Raw genomic sequence first — 20,166 nt, forward strand, 5'->3', positions numbered from 1 at the left:
CAATCCCATAGCAAACGATTAGTTCGGCAGTTTCCCTTTGGACTATCTGACTGGCAGACCACAGTATGTAGCCTACAGAGCTGTATGTCAGACAGACTGATCAGCAGCACCGGGGCTCCACAGGGGACCGTCCTCTCTCCCTTCCTCTTCACTCTCTTCACCACAGACTTCACCTACCGCACAGAGACCTGGCACCTCCAGAAACTCTCTGATGACTGCAGTGGTTGGATGTATCACTGGTGGTGATGAGAGGGAGTACAGGTCCGTGGTGGATAACTTCACCTGGAGCGAGAGCAACCACCTACTGCTCAATGTGACAAAGACAAAGGAACTAGTGGTGGATCTGAGGAGGACCAAGGCTCCAGTGACCCCTACCAGCATCCAAGGGGTCAGTGTGGAGGTGGTGGAGGAGTACAAACACCTGGGAGTGTACTTGGACCACAAACTGGACTGGAGTAAGAACGTGGACACTGTGTACAGGAAGGGCCAGAGTGGCCTCTACTCTCTGAGGCAGCTGAGGTCCTTCAACATCTGCAGGACCATGCTGAGGATGTTCTATGAGTCTGTGGAGCCTTCATGTGTGCTGTTGTCTCCTGGGGCAGCAGTCTGAGGGTGAGGGACACAAACAGACTCAACAGAACCATCAGGAAGGCGGCCATGTTGTGGGAGAGGACCTGGACTCTCTGACAGAGGTGTGTCAGAGGAGGACGTGGTCCAAAATAAAGACTATACTGGACTGTCAATCTCACCTGCTCCACACTGTGCAGACCAGCTTCAGGAGCTCGTTCAGCAACAGACTCCGACTCCCACGATGCACCACTGAGAGACACAGGAAGTCATTCCTGCCCGTCTCAGTCAAACTACTGAACTCTGAACTGTAACAGTCACTCAGACACTGTACATTCATGTCCTGCTCTTTACTATGTAAAGGTTTTTATACAGAGTAAATATGTTCTTTAGATACAACTCAGAGATTTAAATGCTGTCTAGGTATTTAGATATTTATTATATATTTCTATTTCATGCTTCAATTATCGTCTGTAACAAACAAGAATTTCCCCTCAGGGATAAATAAAGTAATTTCTGATTCTGATTCTGATTTAAAACGAAGAATATGAATCATCTGAAGCTATAAAACATCAGCCAATCCTCCGGGTGGACCCTGTAGGAGTATTGGCTGGTTGTCACTCTCTTCCTGCTCTGTGCACCAGAGAGGTACGTGCATGATGGCCGTCTTCGAGCCAGGTCTTATTTTGAAAATTCGTTCATTTCCGGTTTTATTTTGTATGCACTGACGCTCCGCTCGTTTCAGGTGTCTTGTCTTCCAATCCAATCCAATCCAATCCATCTTTATTTATAGAGCAACTTTTAAAAGACAACAGGGTCAGCCAAAGTGCTGTACACAGCCTACCAAGCATAGAATAATTGACTAATAAAATAGAATAAAATGAAATAAAATACATATAAGTTTGATAAAACATAGGGATATAAAACCATACAATAAAAGCACCATGGGGTAAGAACAATAAAACAAGTAAAAGTCAACAACTCAAACAGAGTTAAAAGCCAGAGTAAAAAGGTATGTTTTAAGTGATGACTTAAAAACCATAAAAGAATCCATCTGTCTAAGGTGCAGACTGCAGAGGCAGTTTGTTCCACAGTTTCGGACCTGCGACAGAAGGAACGGTCCCCCCTGCGTTTTCTCCAGGAGAGACTGGCCAGCTGACCTTAGAGAGCGAGCAGGGCAGTGGGGCTGGAGCCTGTCAGACATGTACTGAGGGGCGAGACCATGAAGGAATTTAAAAACAAATAAGAGAATTTTAAAATCAATGCGAAAAGGAATCGAAAGCCAGTGCAATGACTTTAAAATCGGAGTAATGTGCTCTCGTTTCGTAGCCCCAGTTAAAAGCCGCGCAGCAGCATTCTGTCTTCCTCCTTCCTTGTGTGCTCCCTCCTCCCGATGATCACCTGCCTCCCTAATGTGTCTCACCTGCGTCTCATTGTCCTCCCTGCTCCCTGTGTACTTGAGATCATGCAGCCTTTTGTAACCCACATAACACAGACAGCGTCTCACTTCCGGTCACCGCTTTATTGTGGCGGGGTGTGTCCCTTTAACTTCCGGGGCACAACCCCGCACTTCCTCTGGCTCCATGGCCGCTGCCGTCCCTGTGGTTGGCGTGCTCCGGTTAGCATTCTGGCAAAATTAACGATTAAACTGCTTCATGACCCAAACGAACCGCGCCGATTGAATCTACATCTCCGTAAATATCCACTCAGCGGTGAGTCATTTATTGACCCTGCGAACTTTGTTTTATAATCGAATGCGGTGCCGCGGTCATTCACAAAGCCTATAGGCTAACCGCTAGGCTAATGGCTAAGCTAGCGTAGCTAACGCTGTTAATACCGGTCTTTATTTTAATAGACCGTGCTATTTGTGTTACTTTTATGGCCGAACGTTAGGCATAGTGTTAAAGTATCGACTGAATACTTAATTATTGGTTGTTTTGTTCGTTTTGTATAGTTTTTGTTGCTTTTGTGGTTAAAGCCAAACCGGCCTATGGTGCTTCTGAACTGACCCATCGACATGCACAAACAAATTGTGTGTTTGTCTAAACATTTAAATGTTATGAACCTGTGACTAGCTTATTGCTGATTTAATTTGATTCAACTCCTTGAGAGGGGTTGGACTCTCTTCTATTCTGGAGTTGCCCATGGTGAGAGGCGGCGGGCTGGTGTGGGCTTGCTTATAGCCCCACAGCTTAGCTGCCATGTGTTGGAGTTTTCCCCAGTATGTGAGAGGGTCGCCTCCCTGCGCCTCCGGGTTGGGGAGAGGTCTCTCACTGTGGTTTCGGCGTATGCGCCGAACAGCAGTGTAGAGTACTTGACCTTCTTACCGTCTCTGGGAGGGGTGCTGGATGGCACCCCAACCATCTTGTCATCTTGCTGGGAGACTTCAACGCCCACGTGGGCAGTGACAGTAACTCCTGGAGAGGCGTGATTGGGAGGAACGGCCTCCCCGATCTGAACCCGAGTGGTGTTTTGTTATTGGACTTCTGTGCTGGGCATGGTTTGTCCATAACGAACACCATGTTCGAGCACAAGGTTGTCCATCGGTGCACCTGGCACCAGGACACCCTAGGCCGGAGGTCAATGATCGATTTTGTAATCGTGTCAGCTGACCTTCGACCTTGTGTTTTGGACACTCGGGTGAAGAGAGGGGCTGAGCTGTCAACTGATCACTACCTGGTGGTGAGTTGGATCCGTTGGCGGGGGAAGAGGCTGGACGGGCCCGGCAGGCCCAAACGTACTGTGCGGGTCTGCTGGGAGCGTTTGGCCGAACCCTCCGCTAGGGAGATCTTCAACTCCCACCTCCGGGAGAGCTTCACCCAGATTCCGAGGGAGGCTGGAGACATTGAGTCGGAGTGGACTATGTTTTCCACCTCCATTGTCGATGCAGCTGTCCGAAGCTGCGGCCGCAAGGCCTCTGGTGCCTGTCGTGGCGGCAATCCCCGGACCCGGTGGTGGACACCGGAGGTCAGGGATGCCGTCAAGCTGAAGAAGGAGTCCTATCGGGCCTGGTTGGCTTGTGGGACTCCTGAAGCAGCTGATAGGTATCGGCAGGCCAAGCGTGCTGCAGCAAGGGCAGTTGTAGAGGCAAAAACTCGGGCCTGGGAGGAGTTCGCGGAGGCCATGGAGGAGGACTATCGGTCAGCCTCAAAGAGATTCTGGCAAACCGTCCGGCGCCTCAGGAGGGGGAAGCAGTACTCTGCCAACACTGTATTCAGTGGAGGTGGGGAGCTGTTGACCTCGACTGAGGGGGTGGTTGGACGGTGGAAAGAGTACTTTGAGGGTCTCCTCAATCCCACCAACACACCTTCCATTATGGAAGCGGAGGCTGATGACTCAGTGGTGGACTCGTTCATCACCTGTGCTGAAGTTGCCGAGGTAGTCAAAAAGCTCCCCGGCGGCAAGGCACCGGGGGTGGACGAGATTCGCCCTGGGTACCTTAAGTCTCTGGATGTTGTGGGGCTGTCTTGGCTGACACGCCTCTGCAACATCGCGTGGCAATCGGGGGCAGTGCCGCTGGACTGGCAGACCGGGGTGGTGGTCCCTCTTTTTAAAAAGGGGGACCGGAGGGTGTGCTCCAACTACAGGGGGATCACACTCCTCAGCCTCCCTGGGAAAGTCTACGCCAGGGTACTGGAGAGGAGAATTAGGCCTATAGTCGAACCTCGGATTAAGGAGGAGCAATGTGGTTTTCGTCCTGGCCGCGGAACACTGGACCAGCTCTATACCCTCCGCAGGGTGCTGGAGGGTTCATGGGAGTTCGCCCAACCAGTCCACATGTGTTTTGTGGACTTGGAGAAGGCGTTCGACCGTGTCCCTCGCGGCATCTTGTGGGAGGTGCTCTGGGAGTATGGGGTCCGTGGCCCTCTGCTGAGGGCCGTTAGGTCCCTGTATGGCCGGAGCAGGAGTTTGGTTCGCATTGCCGGCAGTAAGTCAGACCTGTTCCCAGTGCATGTTGGACTCCGGCAGGGCTGCCCTTTGTCACCGGTTCTGTTCATAATTTTTATGGACAGAATTTCTAGGCGCAGCGAGGGACCGGAGGGGATCTGGTTCGGGAACCATAGGATTTCATCTCTGCTTTTTGCAGATGATGTTGTCCTGTTGGCTTCATCGAGCCAGGACCTCCAGTGTGCACTGGGACGGTTTGCAGCCGAGTGTGAAGCGGCTGGGATGAGAATCAGCACCTCCAAGTCTGAGGCCATGGTTCTTGACCGGAAAAAGGTAGTTTGTCCTCTCTGGGTCGGAGGAGAGCTCCTGCCCCAAGTGGAGGAGTTTGTGTATCTCGGGGTCTCGTTCACGAGTGAGGGGAAAATGGAGCGGGAGATTGACAGACGGATCGGTGCAGCTTCCGCAGTAATGCGGTCGCTGTACCGGTCTGTTGTGGTGAAGAAGGAGCTGAGCCGGAAGGCGAAGCTCTCGATTTACCGGTCAATCTACGTTCCTACCCTCACCTATGGTCATGAGCTTTGGGTAGTGACCGAAAGAATGAGATCGCGAATACAGGCGGCTGAAATGAGTTTCCTTCGAAGGGTGGCTGGGCGCTCCCTTAGAGATAGGGTGAGAAGCTCAGTCACCCGAGAGGAGCTCGGAGTAGAGCCGCTGCTCCTCCACATCGAGAGGAGCCAGCTGAGGTGGCTCGGGCATCTGGTTCGGATGCCTCCTGGACGCCTCCCTGGGGAGGTGTTCCGGGCATGTCCCACTGGGAGGAGGCCCCGGGGAAGACCCAGGACGCGGTGGAGAGACTATGTCTCTCGGCTGGCCTGGGAACGCCTCGGGATTCCCCCAGAGGAGCTGGAGGAAGTGTCTGGTGAGAGGGAAGTCTGGGTGTCCCTGCTTAGACTGCTGCCCCCGCGACCCGGCCCCGGATAAGCGGTAGAAGATGGATGGATGGATGGATGGATAATTTGATTTATTATAAACTGCATCATTAGCTTCACCTTTACCCAAAGCTTGAAAGTTGAATGATTGATTTATAAATGTTATCATTGAGATAACCTGAGCGTTATATGCTGTATGACCAATAGCATTAATGGTATTATTTATTCATCATTATGTATGAATGTATTTACTTTCTTGATGGAAAATCATTTCATTCATACTGAATTTTAATGTGTGTGTTTGACCTTGTTTAGGTCAGGGTTTTTTAAGTGAAAAAGATCGCTTGTCGTGTTTCAGGCAGTTTATAATGCACTTCACCTGCCGTGCATTGTAGCTGCAGCAGCTGAATTCAAGTTAGACGTGCGCGGTGTCAACTTGCAGAGTATATGTGCTGTTTTGATGGGGCTCTGCAGACACACCCCTCTCTCTCTCTCTCTCTCTCTCTCAATGGAAGTTCAAGTCCGGGAGAAGTGATGGCGAATTGTTGCGCACTTGTGGGATCTATGAGCGCAGCTGTAGCTGCAGCGCGCCGTGCACGGCACAGTATTCACGCACACCGGGGTAAAATGTGGAGGCCGTTTGACGGTGTCAGAATTTGGATACCGCCCAACCCTAGTGCAGACACACACACTCTCTCTTTGAATAAACGCCATGAAGTTGCACTTATCACTCACTACTGTTGGTACTCACCACGAATCTGACTGTATGAAGAAATGTGTAGAAGATGTTAGCCTCCTCTGCAGCTGTTTCCTTCTTCCTCTCTGATCCTTCTCTTCTCCGAGTTTAGTCCAGTAATCAGTTTGAAAATATTTTCCTTCGTTTCCACGAACTCTCCAAAATCTCCTGCTGTGTCTCTCCTTGAAACTCTCCACCAACAGCTTTATTGCACAAAGTGTATCCTTATATACCTTTGGTCTGCCTTTGATCTCTGAGTCACCAAAGGTACACCTGTCACCACGGTAACAGCCCTGCCTGCCTGTATCCATGGCAACCTGAATGTTTCTCAACCGCCCCTAGCTGCAGCTCTCTCTGTCCCCCTTCCTAATGCATTTCCAATGTAAAAACACCCTCTAAACTGCTGCTTTTGTCCAACCCGAAGCCTTCAGACAAAAAGTATGGACACAGCCAGAATCACAAGATGTTGCTCTACAACACAGTATATGCGATGTGGACATGTAGCAAACAGCTCCATAGCAATGAATATGGCAGATATCATGTGTAACGATTGATAAAGAAGCAGCCGAATACTATACAGCTGAAGGATGATCAATACGACAGATATAATGCTTAAAGTCTGATAAAGACTACAAATATGGCTGCCAAATGCAGCCAAATGCCATATGGTTACCAAATATGGTAACAGCTCTGCCTGCCTCATTAAGCTTAATGAATGTTATTTTTTTCAAAAGAGTATAGTTTTTCACATATTAAGCAGTTTCTGTGTCATTTTTAACATGGGAGTCTATGAGAGAGCCCTTCAACCAGGGTCATCTGCCAAATGTATCTCCTGCAAATTTCAAGCTTCAGACGTATAGGCTTAGCCTGCCTGTGTGCGTCATCTCCCCAGTTGTGTTGTGTTAGTACTGGTCGTGTAGTGTTAGCTGTGTGTTTATACATTTCAGTGCCAGTAACTCATGTCCAGGAGATCTGCTGAGGGGAGGATATTTTTAATATCTTGTATCATTTCCTTTCATTGACTTTTCCTGCAGTATGTTTATCACTTTCCCTCTTATGATGCTGATGAACATTGTGTCTAGAATCACAAGGGTTTCTTTTGGATAAACCTCATGTAATCTTATGATATATTGTTTAATGTTTAAATAAATAATGGTGACCAGAAATCTTACTCTGGTTTCCGTCTCTGAACACAGGTTGTGTTGGAAGAATTCTGGGAATAACCTGTCAGCAGCATGGCCCGCTGGACTTTGTGGAGACAGTCTGTCCATATGTCGTACTATGGACATATATGTGATGTCACTCCTATGATCTCATCCATGATATGTTACTGTGAAATATGATTGTGCTTATGCCTGCTCTAAGATGTGTGAGTGTATTCTGAGAAGCTGTCTGCTAGATAACAGAGGGTATAAGAGCGCAGGCTGGTTGGAGGCTCATGTTTCCAGAACCAGAACCTGAGCCTATAATGTTTGTAGCAGGTTAGTAGCTCTGCACTTGGTCCACATACACCTGGCCGTGGTCGTCGTAGTGATAAGGCAGGCGATGGGGGTCTATATAAGCTCCAACCTGGTCATGGTAGGCTACCCGAGGTCATCGGTGGGTGTTGGAGCCATTGTGGTTGACCTCTGTCTGGTTTAAAATGTGTCAATTTCCTGTTTGACCAGAAGGTGGAGCACGTGGTGTTGTGAAGATATAAGGTGTGCAGGAAGTAATCATTTGAGGGTTGTTGGCCGGAGGAAGCACACAGTTTTTTGACCGTCAGGTAGCGTATCATGATTTTATTTCAGCATGTAACTTAACTAGTGGTTCTCGTTAATTATATGTGGATCAACGATCAAATATCTGAGTGGACATGACGGTATCAGAATAAAATTGCACTTATTAATCATATGAAGTTTGGACTGTGATTTATGACACGCTGGACAGGAGACGCTCAGGAAGAAACCACCGGCATAACAGCACGCAGTGACTGATTTGTTTTTTGTTGTTAGGTTAGGGTAAATCAAGTCACTATAGTGGGGGCGTGGTCTCTGCCAGCCAGCAGATTGGTCCGTTTCAGAGCGCAGCCTTCTCCATATGCACGGTACAGATACATATATATACACCGCCATCTGTGTGTGTGTGTGTCTGTAATTATAATAATTGAAACCTTTATTAGTCCCACAATGGGAAATTGCTGGGCTGCTCAAGGCAGCCCAGCAAAGAGCGCCATACACCAGTGAGTACACTGGAGGCTATGGTGTGTGCCCAAGGACACACACCAGTGACTAGGGAGGAGTTGGGATCGAACCACCAACCTTCCGGTTACGGGACAACCCTGCTATACCGCTGCGCCACTGCTGCCCACAAAGTGTGTGTGCGTCTGTGTGTGTGTGTGTCAGTGTGTGTGTTAGTGTGCGTGTGTGTGTGTGTGTCCTCGGTGAGGAGCTGGGACTCACAGCCTGCTGCTCGTTGTCCATAAGTCTGTGGTAGCGGCTGCCTTCATACTGACTGATGACCTGATCCACGGCTGCACTCAGGCTCTGTTCGATCTGCACACACACACACCTGCAGGTCACACTGATGAACGCCTCACCCATCAATCAAAGCTGCAGCCAATCAGAATCATCCACAGCCAGGCCACTTGAGGGAGGACGCTCACCCTGTCTGTTTATGAGCAGCAGCAGTGTGACCCAGGACGACCAGGAAGCCAAGGTACTGAGGAGGAGGAGGAGGAGGAGTCAGGTCAGCGTGTAAATGTTACAATAAATAATAGCACAGGGTACCAGCAGGGGGCAGCACTAAGAAACAAAACTGGATTTTATTTCTCACAGTGTTCAGTGAAACCCACCACACATCAGCCGAGGGACACAGGTAAAAAACAGCTGACTGAGCCCTGGATGTGGTCGCAGCATTTTCCCACGTGACCTGAATGCAGCATCAGATGTTACGCTGACTCACCGTCAGCAGCAGGAACCTGATCTCACAGGTCGCTGCCACACATCCAGCCACGCTGACCGCCACCACCACACCGATCACCAGCAGGCCCACGGACACCACCTGCAGCTCCTCTGCACATACAGAGACACAGAGACAGAGACACACAGAGACACAGACACACAGAGAGACAGAGACACATAGATACACACAGAGACACACACACACAAACACACACACACACACCTCCAGCCATCCCTTCAAACCCATGTCTTCCAGCCCAGTCACAGTGCCGGAGCTGTCCAGCACCCAGGGAGCTTCCAGGCATCCTCTCTGCCCTGCACACTGCCTCCCAACGATACTCACGCTCGCCTGCTCACCCCCACACCCTCCTGCTAGCCCCACCACAACCTTGCGCATCACCACAACATGCACCCCTCACTTGGCTAAAGCAACTAGACCGTGCCAGCAAAACCTTTGTGCCCCTGGTGCTGTGAGTAGAACTTCGTGCCCCTGGTAGCATAGGTGTGAGTAGCTGTGACTCTCTTAAGGTAGCCAGAATTATTTTTCTGGTGCCCCTGGTACTGTGCTGGAGCTCCAGGAGGGAGAGTGTGACGGCCACAGGGCCTAATGCTTGTTGTGTGTTTGTTCCACTATGGTTGCAGGTTTCCATCAGGGGGGGCGCTGCGTTGATTGCAGAGACAAAACACCTGGCCAGTGTTCTGAATGAAGTATTTAGCTCCACTTGATCCTGCACTGCAGTCTCTTCTCTTCTCCTGCATTCATCACCTGCCAAATTGGAGGGGGGCGTCCAATCGGTTGTGGTAAGGTGAATTTTGCTGTCTTTAGACAATTTTTGTCATGCGTCCTTTTTCCAGTTGGCGTTGCAGGTCCAGTGTAGGGAATTTGGTTGATTGCAGCGGTTAATGCTCTAGGACAGTGGTCCCCAACCACCGGGCCGGGGACCATCAGTAAGAGTCTGTTTATGCACTTTGTTTTTTTTTTTTTTTTTTTTTTTTCTGTGCCGGTCCGTGAAAGTATTGTTTTACATGATACCGGTCCGTGGTGCAAAAAAGGTTGGGGACCGCTGCTCTAGGAGACACGCAGGGTTTATTGTGCTGGTGTTTGTATTTTTGTTTTTTTTAAGGCGGGTGTCGGGGCCAGAGAGGGATATGTGTGGCTCATCAGAGCTGTGAGGAGGAGGGAAAAAACATCCGACGTTATCACCCTGGATCTGACAGAGCCAGTGATGCTCTTAGGTGTAAAAGTCGGATTAGGACGCAACACAGCCGAACTGCCACCCCCCTGAATCCTGAGGCAGGTGGGGGCCGCAGAGAGGTCAGATAAATCACTGACTCTCTTTGCAGACGTTAAAGCCAGAGAACAAATCAGTTTTAATAGACACAAACTTCAGTGAAACTGTATCCAGAGGCTCAAAGGGCGCCCTGGTTAGTGCGCGTAAAACTAACGCCAAATCCCACTGATAACAACACTGATTTTATGCGTTGTTACTGTAAATTGTCACGTGAGTTTAAAAAACTCCTGACATTATTTCTGGTCATGCCCGGCCTAGTTCTGGGGTCATGTTAAGGTTACATCCCTTTCCTGTTTCATGTTGAAAGTACTTCTCTTGTGTTTCAGATCACTTCCTGTCCTGGAATGCATGTTTTCCACCTGCTTTCTTGCCGTGCTCTGATGTGCTTCGTTGACTCTCCCCTTCGTGGGTCTAGCCTCTGTGTTCCCCTGCATTCCAAGATCTTTTTCCAACATGGCAGCACCCGTTAGACACACACAATGGGTGGAGACAGAACCATGTCGTCCATTTATATACTGTACATACAGTCAATGCCTTGGGGGACTGAACATTTGAACACATGTCTGACAGAAATTACTGTGTGAATACATAATGTAACTGCATTTTAACATATTAAAAACTTTTACAGCCCGGACCAGTTCTAATGTAAAGAAACTCCACCAGGCCCTTCTTTAGAGATTCCATTTTTTCACAAATGTTCGAGGAAAGTTCCAGTTTGAAATAAAAACAGGCCGATCGTCTGTGGATCTGTAGGGTTTTGTTTCATGACAAACAGGTGCGGGCCCATCTCTGCCACTCAGTGGGAAATTTCTGGTCCTTTATGCTGCCGCTTTCCCTCTCATGACTTCTTTATGATACACACGTTGCATTGTCTGTAAAACAAAGTGAGAAGTGGAAGTGAAGTATTATTTATTCACAGAATAAGAGTTTTGTTGTTGAAGTTTTTTACCAGTTTGATTAATCGAAGCTTAAATTGTGTTGCAAATTACATAAATTGAAGGTGAAAAAATCATGTTAATCTGTCATTTGCCTCATGTCACAGATTAAAAAATCCTCTGGCTGTTTAAAGAGGAGCCTTCCCTTTGCTTTTGCACTGACATTGATGATCCCTTCCCTGGAGTCACGTGATGCAGCTCTGGTCCTGATGCTGCTGTTACCAGGACTCTGTATGGGAGGTAATAAGTGCCACATACAGCAAGGGAACGGAGCAGTGGGCATGCCAGCAGAATGGTGGACACTATAATATCTGGTTATCGAGCGCACTGAGCTCAGCCCAGCAAGCTGTGTGCGAGCTGTGAAGTTTTTTCTTTGAGGAGGAGGAGGGTGATAAAACCAGTACAAGTAATGATTGGCTAGAGGACACCGTCATGGTAAACCAGTCAGAGGCAGAGTGGGGCGGGTGTTCAGACAAACACGTACACACCAACGAAGAAGAAGTCACACATGCTGCTATGGCGAGTCCAGCGAATCTGAAGGTGGTGTTGTTTAAAAGTGAAGCTACAACAAACATGAGCTATACAAAGCATGAGTGTATATGAGACCTGTGCACAGGAGCAGCCTGTTTCCACGTCGGTTACAGGTTCTAAAACATCTACTGTGCTTCATCGTTCCACCAGTAATGATAATATTATAAAGTATTGACTTTGATTGGAGCTTTGTCTCACATCATGTCACAGCAACATTCAAACAGTGTAGATACAGTGATTTATGTTTTTAAAGGTAATTTAACATTGTTTAAAGAGTAATGCAATACTTAATTTCCTTGATAATTAGTTACTTGTATAATGACGTAACTGAGTTACTAATTCAGTTACATCTTAGGGGAAGTAACTAGTAATTACAACTAGTTACTTCTTTAAAGTAAATGTCCAACACTTGGTTTCAAACAGCATTAGGTATATAATTGAACATGGGTTAGTTGTAGGTGTGTTCATGATGAATTAGAAAATGTATCTTGTATCCTGGTAGACCGTCAATCAGTCACCTACATTTTGAACTGTGGTTGTTGCAGCAAGGCCTTTTCTTAGGAGGTTCAACAAGTTGAGTTTAAACATTAGCTCTGAAATGATTTATCCAGAGAAGCTCAGTTACTGGTTTCAAAATGATTTTAATCACCACTACCAAGAAAAACACCCACACTAACGGAGCCCTGATACTACGATTCATCATGAAATCACTGTGGGACAAGAGGTGCTGCTACATTTCCCCAGGAAACACAGTCCATCCATTTTCTACCGCTTATCCAGCACCTTATCCAGTGGAGGCAGTCTCAGACACAGTCTCTCCACCGAGTCCTGGGTCTCCCCCGGGGTCTCCTTTCTAAAGGAAACACAGTCATATTACTAAAAATATATAAATATAATAATAATATACGTTTATTTTCACCGGACATTTTGACCCCCCCCCCCCCCACACACACACACACACACACACACGCGCACACACACATTCCTCTACTGTGCATTAGAAAAATGATGATGCAGCTTAAAATCGCCTGCTGCCGCTCCGTGGCACTAATCACCCGCCATACAGAGAGGCGCATCATCGCTGCTGATGTGGAAATTCCCCCTCTGCCATTTAAAAGCTGCGCTCAGAGGGCAGTGGAGCCGACACGGATGAAAAGGAGCCCAGAGCATCATTATGTAGCATTTTGTACGACGAAGAAGACAATTAAGAAAAAAGAAGGCAGGAAGGTGGTGCATGTGTTTTTATTTTAAATGGGAAACCTGGTGGGCAGCTGGCGTTTCAAGGAGCCGAGCACCGTGGAGGAATGCGACTCGACGTGGGGATCGGACTCGGAGAGCGACGAGCCGGCGGCTGAGGATGACAGCGGCATCTCCGACACTGTCAGTCCGGCTGAGAGCGAGCGGGCCGCGGGACAAGCCGGTGACACGTCCCCGCAGGTACGGTTCTAGAGACGGGACGCGGCAGAGGTTCTGCGCTAGGACAGAAGACACCAAACACCAAACTTCATTCACCAATATGACAATTTAACAGAACAGTGCTTCTAGTTTATCATGAGGGTTTTTTGCTGGATTCACATAGATTATCATTTGTTTTCTTAGAAAAAATACTTCTTATTCTTATGAAAACTAACCCAGAATGATGCATTGTGTTAAAAGGAACAAAGGAAAAGGGCTGGTTATTGTTCAGTGATTTAAATGGAGTTTAACCGGACTCTAATGACATTTGTTGTGCATGTATGAGTCTCCATGTGATGGCAGGGCTGCACCAGATAAGGAGAAATCTAATGGGATCAGACCCAGTGCGGTTCTGCATGTAATTCCATGACCTGGGGAAGTTAGCATGGCCCACATTATATTATTACATTTTAGAATCTAGTTCGTCCTGTGGTAGTGAATGCACAGCACCGATGTGAATTGTCCTCCTTTTAAAGCTAGAGAGAAATGAATGATGACAGCCGTCGACCTCAAAAGCAAAGTCAGTGCTTTTAATTCAGCTGAATGGCAGATGAGGACTGCTGCATCTGTTCAGACGTTTGTATTTCAGACCTGCATTTTCACCTGAAAAATAAATTGTTTCCATCATCTGTCTTTCTTCTTCTTCTTCTTCTTCTTCTTCTTCTTCTTTCCCTCTCAGCTGACTGACTCCCCAGAGTCCCTTCCAAAGATGAAGAGGAGTTTCTATGCTGCCAGGGACCTCTACAAATATCGTCACAGCTACCCGGTACACGCACACACACACACACACACACACATGTAGATGCACAACGTATTGCATATACACACACTAATGTCGATCTCTTTGATCTGTAAAGAACTATAAAAAGTCCCGGCAGCCCAACGAGTACCGTAACCTGCGCTTTTACCTGAACAAGATCCCCCTTGTACCTGATGGTGAGAGCACATTAGTACTGATCCCATGTTTAAACACACTCACTCACTCACACACTGCAAGTGTGTGCAGCAGCTAATTGGCTCCTGTTTCTTCTCAGGTATCTACATAGAGGAGATTCTGTCAAAGTGGAGAGGGGACTACGACAAACTGGAGCACAACCACACCTACATTCAATGGTGAGACATTAGCTGTCAGTGTGGATGTAGCTTCTGTTCATGACATCATGACATCATGAATTAAGGATCAGAGCACCGCCTCAGTATTTAATATGACAGTTTGATCATCACTGATCCTCCATCCATCCATCAGAACATGCAATTTAGGTCAAATTCAGCAGTGGGTCCAAGACCATAGAGTTTGTCTGAAATCGTCACAACCACCAACAATGTCTCTATTACCTGTTGTCCTGGTTAAGGTGTCCTGTACGTCACAAATGAGCTGTAAGGAAAAGTGTCATCCTATCTATAGCTACATATATTTTCATTTGATGTCTATCCTCTCTGTGTGTCAGGCTGTTCCCATTAAGAGAACAAGGGCTTAACTTCTACGCACATGAACTGACTCAGGAAGAGATCAAAGTAAGTACGGCCGGGCAGTAGTAAGTAATAAGATTTCGTCATTATGTGCCGCAGTACGCTCTGATGACATCCATCCATCTCTTCTCTGATTCTGAACCAGCTTTGTATAATCGGAGCACAGCTCCTTGTTCATTTGTCAGATGTACGGTGGCTTTTTTAGTTATTTTTTTGTTTTGTGCCAGTGTTAATGTTCCATTTTCTATATATAATACAGGCTACTACTAATACTAGTATCTAATACTGAAATTAAGGTATCTACTTTTTTTAAAAATAGATTCTCATGTCATCGTCATGACTGTGACCATGCGTCCATGTCCTCCATAGGTGTGCATTCTACACACTTTTTCTGTGAGTTCAGAGTGCACACAGACGAAGACAACTACTAGTGACTGCTTAAAACATAGAACCAAATCTAAATGTTTGAAAGTCAGGCCAGAAAAAGGTGCGTTTTCACTGTGCCTTATGACAATGCAAGAACAACAGATGGAAAATGTGCCGGCAGCATCATGACAGAGGGAAAAAGAGGCAGACAGAGGAAGGGTCGGAGCGAAGTGCTGGGCTGAACATGCTGTGATGTGGCCCACCTTTGCTGCCTTTTATCGATTTTACAGTGGTTGGTCTGTGGTCTGTTATGAGCCGCCTCTGGTCTCCAGCTGCATTGAAAGGGCATAGTGGTTGGTTCTGGTCCATGGTCCATACATCAGAGCTGCCTGGTACAGCTGCTGGAGTCACTGTTAGCAGTGTCTTTGTGTAGAACAGAAAAAGAATTGGGATGGCTAACCAGGCTAAATGTGTGCTCTTAATGAAAAGAGAGTCACAAGAAATGTAATGTGTTTAATCATAGTCAGTTAGTTAATGAACTTTACTTACAGTGTTTTGGTTAATTCAAACAGAAAGGTGTGCTTCTGGTACCTGTCTGATGTTTGTGTTGTGTGAATCCTGTCAGGAATTCCAAAGCACTCGGGCAGCAAAGCAAAGATTCCTGGCAGCCTACTCCCTCATGTTGGACTTCTACGGCATCAAACTGCTGGATAAGAGCGGGAATGTTGCTCGGGCTCCCAACTGGCAGGAGCGCTTCCAGCACCTCAATGAGTAAGGATACTCACACACACACCAAACTATGCACAGCTATCTTTGTGAGGACATTCATTAATATCATGTATCCCCAAAACTTAACTATAACAACTAACTAACCTGATTCTTAGCCCTCAAACAGCCATTTGAAGGGTCTAAGAATAAAGTGAGGACCAGCCGAAATGTCCTCACTTTACAAAATGTCCTTTAATGGTCTAACTCTTATGGTCCCCACAAAGATAGATATACAAGACAATACACACACATGCACAGTATAAACACAATGTGCAGCAGCTTTGGGGTTTAAAATTGCAGCCAGACTTTGCGTGAACTCATCGCTCCAATTGCTGTTTCTAAATCCTGGGCAACTTAATTGCTCCTCTATCAGCAGCCAAATGAGAAACAGCATGTTCCGAGTCAACAAACAGATGGTTAAAGGGTCATTTAAGGAGACTATTATTGTTTCACTGTGCATTCCCCCCAAAAAAACTACCTGAATGCCACACAGCAGTTTATACTTTAAAGCTTTTGTTTCTCCTGCAACTTCCTATAAACCTTGGCATCTGATGCTAATTGTTACCGCTAATCCCCCGCCTACATGAAGAAGCTAAAGCTCTGCCTCATAACAGCTGCTTGGTGCCGTTCAATTCCCTTCTGTTGCTTTTAATATCCCATTAAAGGTGCAAACTGAATTGTGCGCCGGCTAAACTGTGCTCACTCCATCCTGATCCTCATCACACCTTCACCTCTGTGTAGCTGTTTTACATTTAAATTTAGGTCGTGGTTTGGACACATGTAACTGTTGTGATGTAGCGATATGTCTGTGGTTATGTGGGTCACCCTTGGTGACTTGTTGCCTTAGCTACTTTAACTTGTCATATCCACAGAGGGCTGACAATACACATTTTGAAACAGACCATGCTATGATTGAGCTTGTTTTAAGGTCTTGAAAAACCGTGCCAGGGTTGAAACAACAAACAAAAAACATTTTGATCTCCCGTCTTGTTCATTTAAGATCTCATCACAACTACCTGCGGATAACTCGCATCCTGAAGTCCCTTGGCGAGCTCGGCTACGAGGCCTTCAAAGCCCCACTGGTGCGCCTCTTCCTGGTGGAGTCACTGTGCAACAACACCCTTCCTAACATGCAACACAGTGTCCTGGAGTACTACGTCTACACCATCCGCCTGCCGGCCACCCGCCGCCGCCTGCTCCGCTTCGCCCGCCAGCACTACAGGCCGGCCCATGCTTTCCTCTGGGGCCCGCTGCCTAAAAGGCGAGGCGGCAGTGGTGGGAACGGTGGAGGTAGCGTGGGCGCTGGAAGCAGCGGGATCAGAGCGCCTGCTCCAACGCCAGAGCCACAGAGGAGGGAAGAGGAGAGCACCATCACCACATCCACAAGTAGCGGGATTGTTGTGTCTTCCCATGGCACAGTGATGTGCCAGGACCTGGCTGGAGGAGGGTTGAAGGGTGGCTCTGGACTGGGATCAAGCATGGCTGGACTAGAGGGAGTGCTGATGATGGCAGGATCCAGAGGAGACAGGAATGAGTACAATGAGATTGTTCCTTTGTAGTAAAGGAACCCCAAAGGACACTGAAAGCAAGGATCAGGATGGTGGAAGCGTTCTTTAGAATCGGTTAAGGGCTTACTAATAGAATACTGATAGAATTTCATATTTTTCAGCTTAACCATTTTAGGATTTATCATACGGAACTGAGTTGGTCGACATCATATTGTGAGCTGAGCTAAACAAGGGAAAAACATTTAATAGACCCTAGATTTTCAGGGCTTCAATCGCAAAACAGCTTAGACAGAAGATTGCCTTATGAAATGTGACACTGAAGAGCATTTTAGAACCAAAGCTGTGCACTGATCGGCATGCTGGTGGTGCTCTGCAATGGTTTTTACTCCTTAATGTAGCTGGGGCTCCTCCAAGCAACAAGCTGGACCTGAGCTCTCACTTTGTTCTGTAAACTTATAATGTGAATATCATAATATGAAGGGAGAGGGAGATCAGGAAGAATTTCTGTTTCATATCCTGTCAGCAATACCAGGTGTTTGGAGAGCAGACACAACTCCATCATATAACTCCATCTACTCTGCAATTTAACACTTCTTCCGAAAATTGTACAGAACTATAGAGCAAAAAAAATCTTTTAGTGACTTGATATCTGTAAGAAGACTTTAATAGAAGAAGACACGTAGCAGCATATAGAGACAGCTGAGTGCAGAGGATGGATCTCCAAGAAGGCCTTATTGTTTTTATTTAGTCAGTTCTTTGACTCTGAGGCATTTGTTTATTTACTGATTTTATACGTTTCACTTGTGCAGACACCATGTAGTAATACTACTGACGTCCACGTCCTATATATGCACAGTTGATAGTGTCAAGTTGGTACAGTTTGGTCCATTCAGCTACACTTTGTTTTGCTGTTGTATTTCTTTTTAAGGCAAATGTGGGCTGCTGTGGCTCACTCCACACAGCCTCTATTTAGCCATTGGTTTGGTGCAGGCAGCTGGTGTCCTGCAGCATAGACGCAGCATGGACCTCACAGATGCAGAAAACAGAACATTGTTTGGGATCTGTTAACATCTAGTGTGACATTATCTTCACTTCATCTTTTGCTGTTTACACATTGCATGACTTGTTGTTGCTTTTAAATTGACATTTGTATAGGGGGCATCCACTCAAACATGATGAGCTGTCTGGTTAGATGAAGTTCTGACTCAGGTTTATTATCAGGGAAGGAATCAAAGATGACAATATTAAACTGTTAGACCGCAAAAGCAGGTCATTCACAGAATAAAGGTCAGCCCGACAAAAACCTAAAGTGAGGTTGATATTTCAGTCCTTGAAAACAACACGTGCCACATTTCTATGTATTTATCGGGGCGGGACCTGTCGCCATGGTGACCTAAACTGGCAACCATGGGGAAAAAACTGTTTTTTGTGTGTTTTAGACAAACCATGATTTGTACCTAATCCTGTTTTATTTTTAAATACCAAACCACATCCAGTATTTTTAACGCCTAGCCCTAACACAGGTGACAACAGCTCGTGGTGTTAGGGGGACTCGAACCTCAGGCTTTAGAGTGAGCATCCACCACAACGCCTGTACCCTTATCCAGAACCATGTGTCATATTGAGGGATGTGTTACTGACCCAATATGGCAGCTTTTGGTAATGGTAGCACAGGATAGTTAGCGAGTGACTGTTCTGCAGCACTTCTTGTATAGCCTAGTTTGACATTATACTGAAAAACTGGGTGTAACAAGTGACAGGTCAGATGTGTCAAACAGCAGAAAACAGCCTCAACTTTATCAAACCAACATTTTTTTGATGGTTAAATTTGTGCGTTTCTCTCTCTCGCTGTTTTTAATGCCCCTATTACAGTGATGTGAAATCAGATGCTAATTTGTGCACTTGTTTCTGTCATTTTTACATTCAAACTGTAACAAAATAACAATGCAACACATCAAACATTATTGTGTTTAAAAAAGTTACACAATAAGCTTAGCTGCTGCAGAGTGTGTCACATAAAACGCCTTCATATACCTAACTGGCAAATGTGGATTGTGAGTGACGTTAATGTGATCAGATCACAGTGTGGTGTGCGTAAGCGCGCACGTCTGTGTGTTGCACTTTTTTTGGACAATCTGTGTCTTCCTATTAAGAGCGCTGTTTCTCTAAATGTTTGTGCAGCATAAACACGATGAATTCCTTCCTCATTGTTTAACTTTGCAATAATTCGACGAAACGACGTGTAAAATCCAACATCAATATTTTTCAGCCATAGTTTATATATAGATATATAGCCTGTGAATTTTAAACATCTAGGGCTAACATTGTAAAGGTGCAACTGCTGATGTGTTTTTGTAGTAAAGCTTTTTTTCTCACTCTAAGATATTTAACCCTATACTCATTTTTTTCAGTGTGAGATATTATTTTGGCCAAACGATTAGCCTGGTTAGCTTGCACAGACGAGCGTTTGTGTTGAAGTAGACGCGTCATTTGAAAGTCTGACGTGTTGCTGTAGAATTGTGTGACATTAAAGCCATGTGAGGTGTTGTAAAACTTTGTCAGCGGTTCTTCCTGTAGGATATGGCCTTGTTTATAAGTAGCTGACAAGGTTATAAGCCAAGTGTATCTAATATAATTGTTTAAAAAAATCAGGTGAATTGTATAACATGAGCTCAAATATTAGAATTTTTCATATGTACATATAGTATATGTGTGAGTGTGTGTGTGATATTCTTAAGTGCCTCTTTTGTATGTGTTATTTTTATCAGTATGCTTAGTT

General features: G+C 46.4%; 1 protein-coding gene across 2 annotated transcripts; it reads left to right on the top strand.

Annotated features, from left to right (window-relative positions):
• Positions 1 to 12,962: 12,962 nt before the first annotated feature.
• On the top strand, positions 12,963 to 20,166 carry LOC114447805 (opioid growth factor receptor-like protein 1). 2 transcript variants are annotated; one of them, XM_028424274.1, is made up of 8 exons: positions 13,234 to 13,257; positions 13,752 to 13,851; positions 13,955 to 14,041; positions 14,133 to 14,211; positions 14,310 to 14,388; positions 14,724 to 14,790; positions 15,737 to 15,882; positions 16,880 to 20,166. In XM_028424274.1, the coding sequence occupies exons 2-8, from the start codon at positions 13,819 to 13,821 to the stop codon at positions 17,436 to 17,438; spliced, it is 1,050 nt and encodes a 349-aa protein (XP_028280075.1). In that variant the 5' UTR covers positions 13,234 to 13,257; positions 13,752 to 13,818; the 3' UTR covers positions 17,439 to 20,166. The 2 variants fall into 2 exon arrangements, with proteins under 2 accessions (XP_028280074.1, XP_028280075.1); XM_028424273.1 differs by lacking the exon at positions 13,752 to 13,851 and having other exon boundaries at positions 12,963 to 13,257.

The sequence above is a fragment of the Parambassis ranga genome, chromosome 15, assembly GCF_900634625.1.
Source record: "Parambassis ranga chromosome 15, fParRan2.1, whole genome shotgun sequence".
Taxonomy (NCBI): Eukaryota; Metazoa; Chordata; class Actinopteri; family Ambassidae; genus Parambassis; species Parambassis ranga.